The following is a 15,877-nucleotide window of genomic DNA, read 5'->3' on the forward strand; positions in this document are numbered from 1 at the left end:
CACCTGCCCACATTGAATAACAAGGATAATCACTTTTCTCAATAATTCCAATCTGAATTATTATCTTCTCTGAAAATCAAATTTAAATAAAAAATTTCTTATATTAATAAACCTTTTACAATTTAATGTTTTGTTTGCCATCATGAATCATGAATTTGCCAAAACATGAATTAGCAGGTTCTGCCTATAGGCCTAGCAACAAGCAGACAAAAACCCGACAAAAGCGATAACAGGAAATCAATGAACGGAACAAAGCAATATTGCGTAATAACTATATACATGAGCGATTCCTATATGTCCGTCTATAGGAAGATTTGACACTTCTTAGTAAATTTAAAAATAGGAAGCAATGTACAATTGAAACTATTTGAATTAGTAACCTACTTGTTCAGAAAAGAAGCAGGATTTTAACTGTAAAAAAATTAAGTTTCTAGGTGGTATAATACAGTAATTAGAGTAGTTTAAATGTCAAAAAGTTTTTAAAATGATTAATGCATCACAGGTGATCGGGACTTGGAGACTTTTGTCCGTGAATAGGCTGATGATTCATTCCTACCAAAGATTCTGTCCGGGAATAGGCAAGTGGCCGACTACTGGGTGTCTTACCCTATATTTGTAATCAGCATAAAAAAAAGGCATTAAATGGTGTATTCACTTTAGTCCTAACTCAATAATATGATTTGGTAGAATTTTACCCCTTTTTTGTGCTGATTACAAATAAGGTAATCATTTCTATCGGAAATGAATTTCAGCCCCCCCCCTCTATAAAGACCAATTCATGGTATATTTTTCTAAAACCTAACAGAACCCTGAATTGGCATATATAGGGGGGGGGGCTGAAATTCATTTCTGATAGAAAATAATATTATATTTGTAATCAGCATAAAAAAGGCATCAAATGGTGAATTCACTTTATTCCTAACTCAATAATATCATTTGGTAGAACTCTACCAAAGTATCTTCCTAAGGGTCATTGAGGCTCTAGATCCATTCCTGAGAATTTCATCTAGCCTACCTAACACAACTAAGCCTACTTTCTAAGACAGACAAAAGTCCCTTAGATAGAATTTTACCAGCTATATGTCTAATAATTAAGTCCTAGATCACAAAAGAAATATTTGCCTATTGTTGTTTTAGATTGTTTTTATTGGGCAACAAGAACAAAGTGAAGATGGAAAAAGGCATAAATTATTGCACCCCTACAAAATTGTAGACTTTTGCAATACAGTTTAGTTTAGAGATATCTGACCCTGGTTGGACAGGGGGCTGGGATACAACCATAACTGGAGATTTTAATGTTTAGAGAGAAATCCAATGGTAGGCTATGGTCTTTGTTTCTTCCTAGGCTATATGCCTACTCTGAATTCACTGATGGCCCTATATCATGGCTACTGATAAGAGACCAGAGCAAAATTTTTATTTTGAATATACTTGTATCCAATAAAGTAGACGAAAAAACAAACCAAAAACTATTAAAAGCAAACCCTTCTCGAAACATTTACGCTTTTTAGGCTTTTGAATGTTCTGCATTAAGTTCGAATCACAGGCTTCCGTAATACCTACTTTGAGATAGACACCAGTTTAACGCAAAACTGAACCAGGATCATTTTTCTAGCGAAAATTTGCTAGGAGTGCAGTTTAAGAAAAATTGCGAAACCGTCACCGTCAAAACCATTGATTTGAAAAGAGAGAGGAAGAAAAAAAATGTATAAGAATTCTGGCAAATTCCCCCAGTGTATAAATTTCCATGACAAATTCTCTCCCTGGAATCTTCCCTCCCCGTTGAAAGTTCTCCCATGAAAAAAAAAACAGAAGAAAATTTAAACCCTAAAGTGCATACAGGCTTCCAAACAACAAATAATATGCGTAAACAATGGGCAAATTTTATAACTTAAAGACTTTTCCCCAGGGGATGTGGGGGGGGGGGTCATGTTACATCCAAAGTTATAATTATTTTGACTTTCAACTATGATAAATAAAATGGCTATCTAAAGAAAATTCAGACGATTTTGGGGGGAAAAGAGTTGGGAGGAGACCTAGCTGCCCTCCAATCTTTTCCGTCACTTAAAAAGGACACTAGAACTTCAATTTAAATGAGCCTTTTCATTATATTATAGGATCACTGGGCCGATACGATTACCCCTTGGAGAAAAACTACAACTAAGGGACTCGCTATGTTCCTCTAGCAATTTAGGCATTTCAGTCTAGTTTCTATGCAGTTCAAATCATAACAGCCAATTTTCTGCTTATTTCAATTTAATTTGAAATCAATATAATAGACAGATTTATCTCAAATAGCTGCCCTCCAATCTTTTCCGTCACTTAAAAAGGACACTAGAACTTCAATTTGAATGAGCCTTTTCATTATAATATAGGATCACTGGGCTGATACGATTACCCCTGGGAGAAAAACTACAACTAAGAAAAAAAGAACAAATAAACACGCATCGATGATCTTTCTTTTGGCAAAAATTAAAATTCCACATTTTTCCAGATAGACACTTGAAACCTCGACAATAGGGTTCTCAGATACGCTGAATCTGATAGTGTGAATTTCATTACTATGACTTTCAAGGGATGTTTCATCCTTTTTAGAAAATAAGGAAAATTTTTACAGGCTCGTAACCTTTGATGTGTAAGACTTAATGAAACTTATATATTTGAAATTAGCATAAAAATCCGATCTTTTTGCTGTATCTATCGGTATAAAAATTCCGTATTTAGTTTCAGCTACTATTGAGCTTAGTTGCTTCATTTGCTTCAAAAATACCGGAACATTGGAATGAAACAAACTTCCATCTTAAGATTAAGCCCCTTTGTCCTATTTTTGTTCAATAGAATATTATCCAATACATTTCAGTCAACAAAAATACAATGTTTCAGATGTACCTTCACTGTTAGAAAATTTGGATTCCGGGGTGTCGTATTCAAATTTACATGGTCCTGAAATGCTAGGTAAATTCAGCAAGGAAGCATCTTCACGTTTTAGCGACAAAAGATGGCTTGGAAAATGAAAGGGCTTCTCGCTGTCACCTGATAAAGCATCTTCAACTTCTAAAACAAATTTAAATCAAACAGACATAGAATTATTTAACAGTAAAGTTGTTTACCAAACAAATCTGACAGTCTTTTCTTTTTAGTTAAGTGTAAAAAATGTAAATATAAAAACATTATATGTACGCATATAATGAGATGTATGTGCATGTTTGTTTACAAATCGTTTTTAAAATCCAATTTTTATAAAGCAAAAGAACACCAGAGAGAGAGAGAGAGAGAGAGAGAGAGAGAGAGAGAGAGAGAGAGAGAGAGAGAGAGAGAGAGAGAGAGAGAGAGAGAGAGGGAGATAGTGAGAGAGAGAGAGAGAGTGAGTGAGTGAGCGTGAGTGAGTGAGAGAGTGAGTGTGAGAGAATGAGAGAGAGAGTGAGAAAAAGAGAAAGAGAGAGAGAGAGAGAGAGAGAGAGAGAGAGAGAGAGAGATAGAGAGAGATAGAGAGAGAGAGAGAGAGAGAGAGAGAGAGAGAGAGAGACAGAGAGAAAGAGAGATAAAGAGAGAGAGAAAGAGAGAGAAAGAAAGAGGGAGAGAGAGGAGGAGAGATGAATAATTTATTAACCAAAATAACGCTTACATAATCTTTCAACAATCATCACGGAAACCCAACTAGTTGTATATGATGGTTGTTTCCATCTCACTATGTTTTTCCAAGAGGGTATATTTAGCTGTTCTTACTTTTAGGACTTAAAGAATGTGAAAATAAATCTAAAATTAGATAAAAAAATATATTATGCAATAGTATTTTATTTATCAATTAAAAAATTAATAAAAAATTAAGTAATTACCTACTAAAGCAATTTAATTTCCAAATCTGAAGTGAAACTCAAGCAATTTACGAAATGTTTCTAGAAAAAAAGTCTTTAATATAGGCGATTCTAAAATGCAACATTTGCCTAAAACATTACTGAGAAACGAATCGATTGTTCAATCAAGAATGACAATCTCCCTGGGAGCCACTTATGTAAAGGTCTAAATTTGTCTTAAATTATTTTTTAACCCAAATATTGTTTCATCATCTTACCAATGTTATCATGAAATCAATTTCACCCTTTCACTAAAACTCTTTAAGCACATTAGAAGGTGATATTTGATGTAAAACAAAACAAAAGTATCCCCATTCAATAAGTTTTCTATATATCATGGTTACAGTGGCAGTTGTAATCTAAGAATGTGCAAATCATGACCCTTTCCCAACCAAAAGTATAAAAAACGTTTTTTTTTTAGTTTAGTCCAAAAGCCAAATTGTTTTATTCAAATAGTTATTCCAAAGGTCAAAGACCTTCTGGCATTTATCCTACTCGCCATATTGTGAGTGATTTGAACATTTATTGACATTCTGAGCTTAATTTAAAAAGGTGGGGGAATGTTAAAATGCTTCAATTTGCATTCTTTTAGTTTCCGGATTAGTTTCGGTTTTTGGTATATTTGTGGCCGCACGTATCCCAAGTACACAATAATTTATTTCAGAAGAAGCTGATATAAACTTTTTGCGGGTAAGGGGTTTTTCAAAATTTTGAAAATGGCAACTGAATGTTGTACACAAACACCAGAGGTTATTTATGCTCGTTTCTAGCTTTAGTGCCACTTGTTGGTACCTCTATATTCGTGTTTCGCATTTAAAGTATAATTTAACAGGGGTTTCTAGGGAGTTTTTTTTTTGCAATTATAGATGCATAATAGAACCATTGAAAAGAGAAGCTCTAAACTTCTAAATGCGCAAAGGAGCAAAAATAAAAATCCGTATTATCCTCTGTTTGCACCTGCTGTAATCTATGGAAAAATTTTGTATTCTGCAAAATCAATCCGTTTTCCACAAAACACAATATGTCGTAACTGTGGGTTATACCAAGAGCTGTCATTTACATCATCCTCCACTTCTCAAATCTTCATGTGACCTTTGGGGTAGTTGTTTGTGCCTTGCAATATCATTTCATGTACTACATCTTTATAGGTCATTTACTACATCTTTACATTTTTGTACTGGGTTCTACAGCAGAGTTTGCTAGTGTCGAAGATTACGATGATGTTGTTCTTCTAATGTATTATTCCTTACTACGTATTTTTCATTTTTGATTCGTTCCAATTCTTGCAGTCACTTGTCAACTAATAGCATTCGTCTTTGTTCTTCACTTTCATATTTGATGCTTTCTGATATTCGCTTCTGCTTGTCTGCTGACCACTCAGTTTTTTCCTCTCTTCATTTTTGTTTTTGACAAGGTGGTATTCTCGCTTTTGCTTATAATTCTCACGGCCAATTATCTTCTAATGGCATATCCCCTTGTCTTCCCTGTCATTTATCTTAAAAAACAGTCTACATAGGTCACGAAAGGTATGCAAAAAGTTCCAAAAGCACCAGTAGTAAAACTAGACAAAATTTCATAAGCTGCCGACACTATTGCAGGACAACTTAGGTTTTGACGGCCTTACTTTAAGGAAAAGTATTTTTACATGTAAAAATTAGCAAAACAGTAACAAACGTAGCTAAGTATAACTTGCTGTAGGAAGTATCAATTGTTTTCTGAGGTAACATTAAGACTTTAAAAGAAAGCATATCTAATTCCTTAGCCTTCTTATAAGATTCAATCCTTTAGCCACTTTTGCTGCTATTGCATCATAGTGTTGTTTCCAACTCAAATTACAGTCAAGATAAATCCTAAATATTTAACACTATAAGCTTGATTTAAGAATACACCATATGGACAAATTTTATCATTTAAAATAATCTGAGTACCAATTCTAATAGAAATCTGCTTTAATAGAAATATTTTGTTCATCATACCAGCACAGAGAAGATTGACCGAAAATTTCTCAAAGGGTATAATTTAATTGTCTTACCAAACTTAAAAATTAAAGCTAATAAATTGAATTTATGTCACAAAGAAGTCACTTTATCACCCTCAGCTCTTAATCGTTAGTTTAAAGTACATATGCAGTTACATTTTTTTTCTTTAAGATCACTTAATGAGCAAAAAGGAAAAAAGGAATAATCATTTTCTAGAACAAAGTAGCTTTTCTTTTATTCTGACAAAAAAAATTACCTGTACAACTTACCGTTTTTAATGAAAGAATCCTCAGAAACTGTGATGAGATTGGCCATTTTCAGAATTTGTGGCAAGTCCATGAAAGATCTTGGAACGGAGTTAATGTAAACTATGAGAAGGAAAATACTTCATCGAAACTTGGATACAACACAGATTTCAGTCAGGAGAGTCCTAAAATTCAAAATATATTAGGATACTGACTGTTAACCCCAGAAAAGCAAATTTTATCTTAATGCAGTTGAAAGAAAAGGATCAACTCCTTCAACCGTCAAATTCATTACCAATCTGATTATTATTTTTTTTAGAGGATGCAAAAAATCAAAAATTGTCTTTTTGATGGAACTATTTTTAAAGAGCAGTTGTTGATTTTAATTTATAATAAACTTTCACAGTGAAAAAGGAAAATATAGCTGTCAGCTTGTTCTGTTAGCAGGCTAAATTTTCAAATCCGAAAACTTGGAAAAATTGGTTTAATTCCAGTAATGAAAGCTATATTCGTGGTTTTAATGCTTTATATTAAACACTACAAAGTATAGGCGTATTATAGACACCTCATTATGTTTTTCCAAGAGGGTATATCTAGCTGTTCTTACTTTTAGGACTTGAAGAATGTGAAAATAGATCTAAAATTAGATAAACGAAATATTTCTTGAAAAATACAGGGAAAGTTTTAAGGCTAAAATAGGGCTTTGGCTAAGTAAGTAGTTTGTTTATTTTAGATACCAAGAAAACCTAGAAAAGGCACTGTCATATATCAAAGGACTTATCTTTCTCTTTCACTCTCTTTATGTTTAGCAGAAAAAGAATAAAGGGATTTATTTTACTTAGATGCAAGGTTTAATAAAGAGGACCAACATAATATAGAATAAATAACATTGGTTGAGGGAACATTTGTACAATTTGGTGATAAAAAAATTTGAGAATTCAAGCTTTTATATTCCCCAAATTTGTAGGGATGAGAAGAAAGAATTAATTCTTTTTTCTGCTTTTTAGAACAAATCAATGGTTTTGACGGCGACGGTTTCGCATTTTTTCTTAAACTGCACTCCTAGCAAATTTTCGCTAGAAAAATGATCCTGGTTCAGTTTTGCGTTAAACTGGTGTCTATCTCAAAGCAGGTATTACGGAAGCCTGTGATTCGAACTTAGTGCAGAACATTCAAAAGCTTAACACGCGTAAATGTTTCGAGCTGGGTTTGCTTTTAATAGTTTTTGGTTTGTTTTTTCGTCTACTTTATTGGATTCAAGTATATTCGAAATTAAAATTTGCTCTGTTCTCTTATCAGTAGCCATGATATAGGGCCATCAGTGAATTCAGAGTAGGCATAGTAGGCAGAGTAGGCAGAGTAGGCATAGTAGGTAGAGTAGGCAGAGTAGGCAAATGGAGCGCGTCTCCATTTGGCAGATTCTGCAAATCTGCCAGAATGCCGAATCCGCAATCATTGTCATCTCCATTTGCGGTTATTCGGCAAAATATTTAAACAACAGGTTCGTGGGTGTACAAAAAACACAATGGATATGCTTCAGATGCGTCTTGTTCAATCAAATTTAGAATTAATGATCTTGTTGCAGAGATAACAAACTCGATAACAAACTCGATCTTCACTAATTTATCAAGGTCTAAAAGAGGGAGAGACAATGTAAATTTCACAGCTCATGGAGCTGCAAAAGCTAAGGAGGGAGCTTTATTCTAAAAGAATTTGGGTTATGCCCCAAACTCACACTTGGTGGGATAATATTTGTCAAAGGTATACCTATGCTGAGTTCTACAATTACTTCAGAATGAACTGGGACATCTTTTATTTGATTGTGAATAAAGTAGAAAATGCTATGCAAATAAATGACACAAAATTCAGGCCAGCAATTAGAGTGGACAAGAAAGTTGCTGTTTCCATCTTTATTTTAGCAACAGACAGTGACTATAAAACAGTAGGCTCACTATTTGGCTTGGGAAGGAGTACTGTTGGGAAGTGCTTTCATGGTTTTATAGATGCTGCACTGAGAGTTATTGTGCCAGAATTAATCAAATGGCCTACCAGCTTGGAACAATTAATGGTAAAAGAAAAGGAATTTGACGAACTTTGGGGATTTCCTATGACTATTGAGGCTATAGACGGTTGCCATGTCCCTTTCCACCCTCCCAAAAGATATCAAACTGACTATTATAATTGTAAGGGCTGGTATAGTGTGAATATGCTTGTGATATCAGATGCCAAGTACCAATATTTGTATGCTAAAGTAGGCATACCAGGTAGATGTAGTGATGCTGGTGCATTTATGTCCACCAATATTTACCAAAAAGCTATGAATGGCACTCTCTTTCCAAGCTATTCAAGGTATTTGAATGGTGTCAAGATTCCATTTCATCTTCTTGGGGATGGGGCTTTTAGACTAGAGGCTTGGATGATGAAGCCTTTTAGAAAGCAATCAACTGAGCCAGAAGAAATTCTTTTTAATAAAAGGTAAGCTTTTTGCATTTTCTCTAGGCTCCAAAGCTTTCATCCAAAGATTATAGTCTACTTCTTGAGCTTTCATTAGCAGACCAATTCATGTCTGCTTTCTTCAAAGTATTTTTGGTTGTTAGAAACTTCATAGGTTAAATTAGAAAAAAAAATATCATTAATTTTCCAGTATAATTAAAAACTATAGTTCTTGGAATAAAATTGCTATATTTGACTGTTTATTTAATGAGCAATACATACTACAACAAAAAATAAAGCTGCTAAACTTGTTGTTAAGCATAACCAGCAAATGGCTTCCTTTTTCTTGTCACTGTGAACAGAGTAGGGCAAAAATGTAGAGGATTTAAGGTCCATGTTTTCTCTAAAGCAAGTAATTTGGCTTGTTTTTTTTTTAAGTAAATTTCTCAGAATAGTATGTTCAGAATCAATCAAATATTTATCAGCTTAGTATAGCTACACAGCTTAAACACTTAACTATGTTATTAAAACTAAATTAATAACAGTTAGAATTCCAAGATCAGAAGATAATTGTTTATATAAAAATTAAAATAAAAATCAATAATGATAACAATAACTTTAATTGTTTTAAAAGCCCTAGGACAATGACACTACAAACTGAAAAATTTAATTATAATGAAATCCTGTAATGTATATGGCTTCAAAAATGAAATATCTAAGGTTAATGTTTCCAGTGCAAGTTTTGGTATGCTCTCTTTCTGCTCTCCTTTATTTTGTCAATAAAAACAAAAAATTTTAATATTTTTTCATAATTGAGTTTTGTTCTATCCATCTACTGAATTAAATATTGAAAATTTTGTGTAAAATGTTTAACAAATGAAAAATCAAAAGTAAATTGTTTGAACATTGTTGATTAAAGACAAATTATTAATTTTATGCATGGTATTTAAGGTTTATAGTCCCTGCATATGTTTTGGTATGCTATCTTTCTGCTCTCACAGTTTTAACATGTGAATAAAACCAATCACTTTGCTACTATTTCATGGCTGCAATTCTATTCTATCCATAATCTGAATTAAATTTTTAATGTTTTTAATGTTATAAAGAAAATGCAAATTGGTTGAAAGTTATTGAAAACAAAACAATTTTTGTATTTTCTTGAGCAGTTTATATCCTTCTCTAAAAGAAAGTAAAATCATGAGTCGTGCCAGTCAATGAATTGATCTGAGATAAAGGACCCCAGTGATATGTACAGACCTGAACTTAGGACCAGTGGGCTGTGTCACTTTATATTGTAGGATATGAAAATTTACAATACACACTGAAAAATTTAATTATAATGAAATCCTGTTATGGATATGGCTTCAAAAATGAAAGATCTAAGGTTAACGTTTCCTGTGCAAGTTTTGGTATGCTATCTTTCTGCTTTCCTTTAGTTTGTCAATAAAAACAAAAAATTTTAATATTATTTCATAATTGATTTTGTTCTATCCAACTACTTAATTAAATCTTGAAAATTTTGTGTAAACTGTTTTACAAATGAAAAATAAAATGTAAAGTGGTTGAACATTGTTGATTAAAGACAAATTATTAATTTTATGCATGGTATTTAAGGTTTATATTCACTGCATATGTTTTGGTATGCTATCTTTCTGCTCTCACAGTTTTAACATGTGAATAAAACCAATCACTTTGCTACTATTTCATAGCTGCAATTCTATTCTATCCATAATCTGAATTAAATTTTGGTTTACCCTGTTTTTAATGTTAAAAAGAAAATGCAAATTGGTTGAAAGTTATTGAAAACAAGACAGTTTTTGTATTTTCTTTGAGCAGTTTATATCCTTCTCTAAAAGAAAGTAAAATCATGATTCTTGCCAGTCAATGAATTGATCTGAGATAAAGGACCCCAGTGATATGTACAGACCTTACCTTAGGACCATTGGAATGTGTCACTTTCTCTTGTAGGCTATGAAACTTGACAATACAAACTGAAAAAATTTAATTATAATGAAATCCTGTTATGGATATGGCTTCAAAAAATGAAAGATCTAAGGTTAACGTTTCCTGTGCAAGTTTTGGTATGCTATCTTTCTGCTTTCCTTTAGTTTGTCAGTAAAAATAAAAATTTTTAATATTTTTTCATAATTGATTTTGTTCTATCCATATACTGAATTAAATCTTGAAAATTTTGTGTAAACTGTTTTACAAATGAAAAATCAAATGTAAATTGGTTGAACATTGTTGATTAAAGACAAATTATTAATTTTATGCATGGTATTTAAGGTTTATATTCCCTGCATATGTTTTGGTATGCTAAATTGGTTTGGTATGCTAATTTTGGTTTAACCTGTTTTTAATGTTAAAAAGAAAATGCAAATTGGTTGAAAGTTATTGAATGAATTGAATTGAGATAAAGGACCCCAGTGATATGTACAGACCTTACCTTAGGACCATTGGGCTGTGTCACTTTCTCTTGTAGGCTACTCCCTCTTGTAAACTCCCTCTTGTAGGTCTTATGCTCTGATGCTTGTGTCCAACCACCCAGCTCTCTTGTGTGTAATATGTTTAAGAAAGTTAATTTTATTTCAGTGCCTAGATTTGTCATGCCATAAGATATTTTAGATGATTTTGCAAAAGATGGTATCTCCCTTTAATACCCGGTCATTATAAAGAATCATGTACTGCAAAAATAGAGTAAAACATTTTATCCAAAGCTCTAGATTGTAAGAACATGTCTTTTTAATTTTGTTCATTTTCTTTTTGTTTTAACTTCATTCTAACTTGGTGTCTCTTATCTAATCTTTTTCCTCACTATGTCTCAGTTGTTTTTTTTTTTTTTTTTTTAATGTTCATATTATTTTATAAAAAAACATAAATTAAAGGTTTAAAATTAAAAACCCATTAATAAATTTTAGACTTTTTATTTTTCTTTTTTAGAAAAAAATTGAGACTTCAGGGCTATTTTTTCGTTTCTTTTAAGCAATAGATTCTTTTTTTTAGGTTGTCCAGAGCAAGAAGGGTCATTGAAAATCTATTCGGCCATGTCAAAACCAGATTTCCAAGGCTTGCTTATAGCTTAAACTTTAAGTTTGGGACAGAAAATAAAGTGTGTGTAGTAGCTTTAGCACTTAATAATTTTTGCTCAATGAGGAACTTTGAAGTGTTGCAGGAGTGGAAAATTTATTTGTCTGGCCTTGAAAGGCATTTACAGAATCGCAGGGTAAACCGTGTCCAGGTCATTGGAGCACAGCCTAGAATATTCCTGCATGAAAGTCACCAGGGGGTCTCTACAAGTGGATCTGATGTCCGACAAGCCTTAGTGAGTCATTTTTGGGCTCAGAGAAGGCAATAAATTTGTGAGTTCAGTTGTTAAGAGTCTGTCACTAATTTTGTTAAATTATGTTATTTTGGTAATTAAAAAGTTGTTTTACCTATGGGGATAAAGTATTTATTGCCTTGGAACTGTCAAATTAACAGTTTTCTACCACCTGAAATTTAACATCATTTTTTGTGTAGAAAAGTGTCTCCTAAGATGCCAATTAAAATGAAACTGTCTTGGCTTTAAGTAATACAAAAATAAATATATAAATTTCAAATTGCCTTTAAGCAAGAGATCCTAATTCCAGGAGAACATGCAAAATTTTCCATCACAAAATATATTTTATTCACCTTAATTTTTATAACATCTAAAACTATTAAGTTATATGCTTACCAATCAAAAAAACAAGAAGCAGTTATTTGTACTCTTTTTTAATAATCATAATTTTTAGTTTTACTGTGTTAACACTATTCGCCCTCTTTGCATCTGTGGGAACAGAGGAAATGATATGAATATCATCCATCAAATTGCAAGAATTAGTTTGAAGAACCTTCACATTGCTCATTTTGGGGTGATGGCAGCTATGCATACTATTCACACTTCTTTTGGATTGTCTTTCTTCTGAAATTTCCTCTAGAATTTCATTATTTTTTGTAACAGCATCAAATAGTAATTTTTGAGTTTCAAAGAATGAAGAAGAGTTGTTTCCTCTCTTCCTTCTCTGCAATCTCACTTTCCCTAAGCTCCTGGATTAGGTTTTGCTGTTCTGTCAATAAGGAACCTCTTCTTTGCTTTCTACTGTGTTTTTGAAAGTCAGCTGAAAAAGAAAGAAAAAAAATATGTAGTGATTACTCCTTTATGGAACTAAATTTTTGCTTTTTGCATAATATTGTATACAGGGTAATAATACTGGCCACTGATTTTAAAGTTTAGTGCCTTTTGTAAATGCATGATTGACAATGAAACTTTCCCTAAGCTTCTGAATTACTTTTTGCTGCTCCGTCAATAAGGAACCTGTTCTTTACTTTCTGCTATGTTTTTGAAAGTCACAAAAAAAGAAAGGAAAAAAAAATGTAGTGATTACTCCTTTATGGAACTATTTTTTTTTGCATAATATTTTATACGTGGTAATGATACAGGCCACTGATTTTAAAGTTTTGTGCCTTTTCTATATATTATACAGGATGATTGTGCAGGCCACTGATTTTAAAGTTTAGTGTCTTTTGTAAATACAGGATAGAAAGATTCTACAGAAAAAGGAAAATGTTGGTATTTCTTGTATTTCCAGTGCAAGTCTCGTAGTTTCAGCATTTTCAACCCCTCTCCACTTTTTAACGTATTTCTCTTTGTAGTTTCTAGTTAAATTATTATTAATAATAGTATTTTATCATAATTTAAAAAAATAAATTAACGAGATTGTTTTATTAAATTTACAACGTCAGGAACACCCCCCCCCCCTCCCGACATGATTGAAAAGGACAAAATATTATAAGCAGAATTCACCAGAATTATTCTATCATTTAATGTTTTAATAAAACAACAAAAGTTCTTGTATTTCTATTTGAATGTTGATATTGCAATTATCTGACTACTTTGTATCTTATGAAAAAAAATAATGTGTTTGTTATCCTTGATATTTATTTGGCTTTTTTTTATAAGTGTATTATATTTTATTTAACCAGCATTATTCTAATGTTTCTTGTGTTAATAAATAAAAAACAGATTTTTTATTACTATTTGACTGTTGATATGGCAAGTAACTGACTACTGGGTATCTTATGAAGCAAATAATGTATTTTTTATCTTTGTCATTTATTTGGCTTTTTCTTTAAGTGCAATATATTATATTTGACCAGCATTATTCTTACGTTTCTTGTGTTAATAAATAAATAACAGAGTTTTTATCACTATTTGACCTATTGATTTGGCAAGTAGCTGACTACTGGGTATCTTATGACGCAAATAAAAGAGGAAAATACTCTCCAAGTCTCTATCTAATAATATTTCCAAAAATGAAGATGGGAGAATGTAAATATTGGAGCAATGAACCAATTGCTTTTGCAACAAAGTCATTTTTACTTTACTAATATTAGTAAGACTTCATGAATATACTTACTGGTATCATCTTTGCTAAGCTGTCTTTTCCTTGAAATGCTTGGCCCTGGATTTGCATTTTGAGTTCCTTAAACAGAAAATACACATATATAAATATATATGAGGGGTTAGCTAAACATTGGATCTATATAAAAAAGCATATAACTCGTAATTACATAATTTGATCTTTGTCCAATTTTGAATTCTATCTTATTTTTTTTTATATAAAGAACAAGTTAAAAAGTTTCAAAATGTCAACTTTGCTACTAGATTTTCACTAGCAAATATTGTATTTGGTATAAATCTTTTGAGGGAGGTATAGAAATAGTTTTTATTAAAAATAAGTTGTGAATACATTTACTCCCTCCCCTCCAGGGAAATATTTCACAATTTACCACAAAATTTGTGATGTTTTGGATATAATCAAGAAAAGCATCATTTTTACAGACTTCTCCCAACAAGAATGGGGGTTTTGACTTCACTGCAGTCATGGCAACAGAAGAGGGTGGCTTAAAGGTCCAGTATTTTGCATATCTTACCGAAACCATTTCATAGTACTGCAAACCTGTCTTGAAATGTCTGTTTTGGTAAAAACAAAATACCTCAGCCATTAATAATTTCCATTCTTAGTTGTTGCTTTGTGTCAACTTTTTAAGTTGTTTGAAAAAGGAAATAAAACATTGTATTTATAATTCTAAAAATAACAATGTTAGGCCATACATAGTCATGCCAGGAGTTGGAATCCCATTGCCTCAATAAGAAAAACCCCCTTTCCTTCCAGAAGCTGTAGTTCTATTCAACCACAATTCAAGCTAATTTTCCAGTCATTTCTTAGAAAAGATTTATGAATTCGAAAGATCCCATGGGAGTTCTTTTTTATTGATCCCAGCAGAACTAATTACTGGGAAAAAATTAAGAAAACACTCCAAAAATATATACTGTACAAGTTAATTACTAACCTTGATTATGGTTTTCCAACATTTCATCTACATCTGCTTCAATTGATGTTTCATGTGTCTCAGCAATTTCTTCATTGAAAGCTGGGCGTACTCCTAGAAATTTGAAAAATATAAAGCACAAACAAAAAGGTATTAGCTGTCACTGTTGTATTTACAGAGCCATATTAGGAACAAGATTTTCATTTGTTTATATTTGACTCAGAATTTTTTTATATCTAAGGTTTTTTTTATATGGTATTCAAGAAAATTTAAATTGGTCAGCAATTTTTTCTGCCCTGTCATTTAGTTAATTTAATGCCAAGAGTTTCCATTTACAACAAAAGTTAAAGAGGGCCAATACAAAGTTTCTTCTAGAAAGTAGAGGCAGGGGTGCCTAGTCTGAGAGATAAATTTGAAAATAGAACATAGTCAAAAGAAATCATACAAAAATCAGATAATCCATAACTATAAAGATTCATAATAAATACTTTAAATACTAGATAGTGTGTCCAACAACTTTTTAGGTTGCAAGATTCTACATTATTTTAGCCAGTTTCTAGGGACCTCACAGTGAACTGCAATTTAAAATTTAGGTCTTTGGATATTATAACTAGAAGGCTAAGCATAATTCAAATAAAACACTTTAACTAATAACAAATATAGCAAAAGCCTACCCACAATAGTTTACAACCTGAAACATAGCCTAATTGTTTTTGACATTTCTGTTTTTCTTAAACCTGTTTTTTCTTCATTTTCCATGTTTTGGCAGCTAATAGAATCAGTAAGATACAGCCAAAGCACATATGCAGTTTTGTAGATATAAGTATGAGATTTGGGACTGTCATAGACCCTAGTAAAGTGTCCTTTTACCCTATTAAAAGTCAACAGAACCTGTAAAGTTTTATAAAGAGCCTAGGTTTATCCCTGGCCCCATTAAGGTGGAGGGGGGCAAGGATGCCTATTATATTTACAAATAGTGTTGAAAGGGGATGAGATGGTAGGCTACTTTTTT

At 32.0% G+C, this 15,877-nt stretch overlaps 1 protein-coding gene across 1 annotated transcript in view; it reads right to left on the bottom strand.

The window, feature by feature from the left end:
- Nucleotides 1-6,443, bottom strand: part of LOC148948084 (uncharacterized) — an 87,743-nt gene extending 81,300 nt beyond the window's left edge. Inside the window, exons 1-2 of the mRNA XM_089096089.1 lie at nt 6,103-6,443; nt 2,890-3,054 (exon numbers count right to left, since the gene is read on the bottom strand). Coding sequence (XP_088952215.1) covers nt 2,890-3,054; nt 6,103-6,172 — 235 coding nt within the window. The 5' untranslated portion in view covers nt 6,173-6,443. The remainder of the gene's footprint in view (nt 1-2,889; nt 3,055-6,102) is intronic.
- Between the last annotated feature and the right edge of the window lie 9,434 nt (nt 6,444-15,877).

Source organism: Artemia sp. Qi Xiang Cuo, chromosome 10 (assembly GCF_049724085.1).
Source record: "Artemia sp. Qi Xiang Cuo chromosome 10, ASM4972408v1, whole genome shotgun sequence".
NCBI classification, from domain to species: Eukaryota; Metazoa; Arthropoda; class Branchiopoda; order Anostraca; family Artemiidae; genus Artemia; species Artemia sp. Qi Xiang Cuo.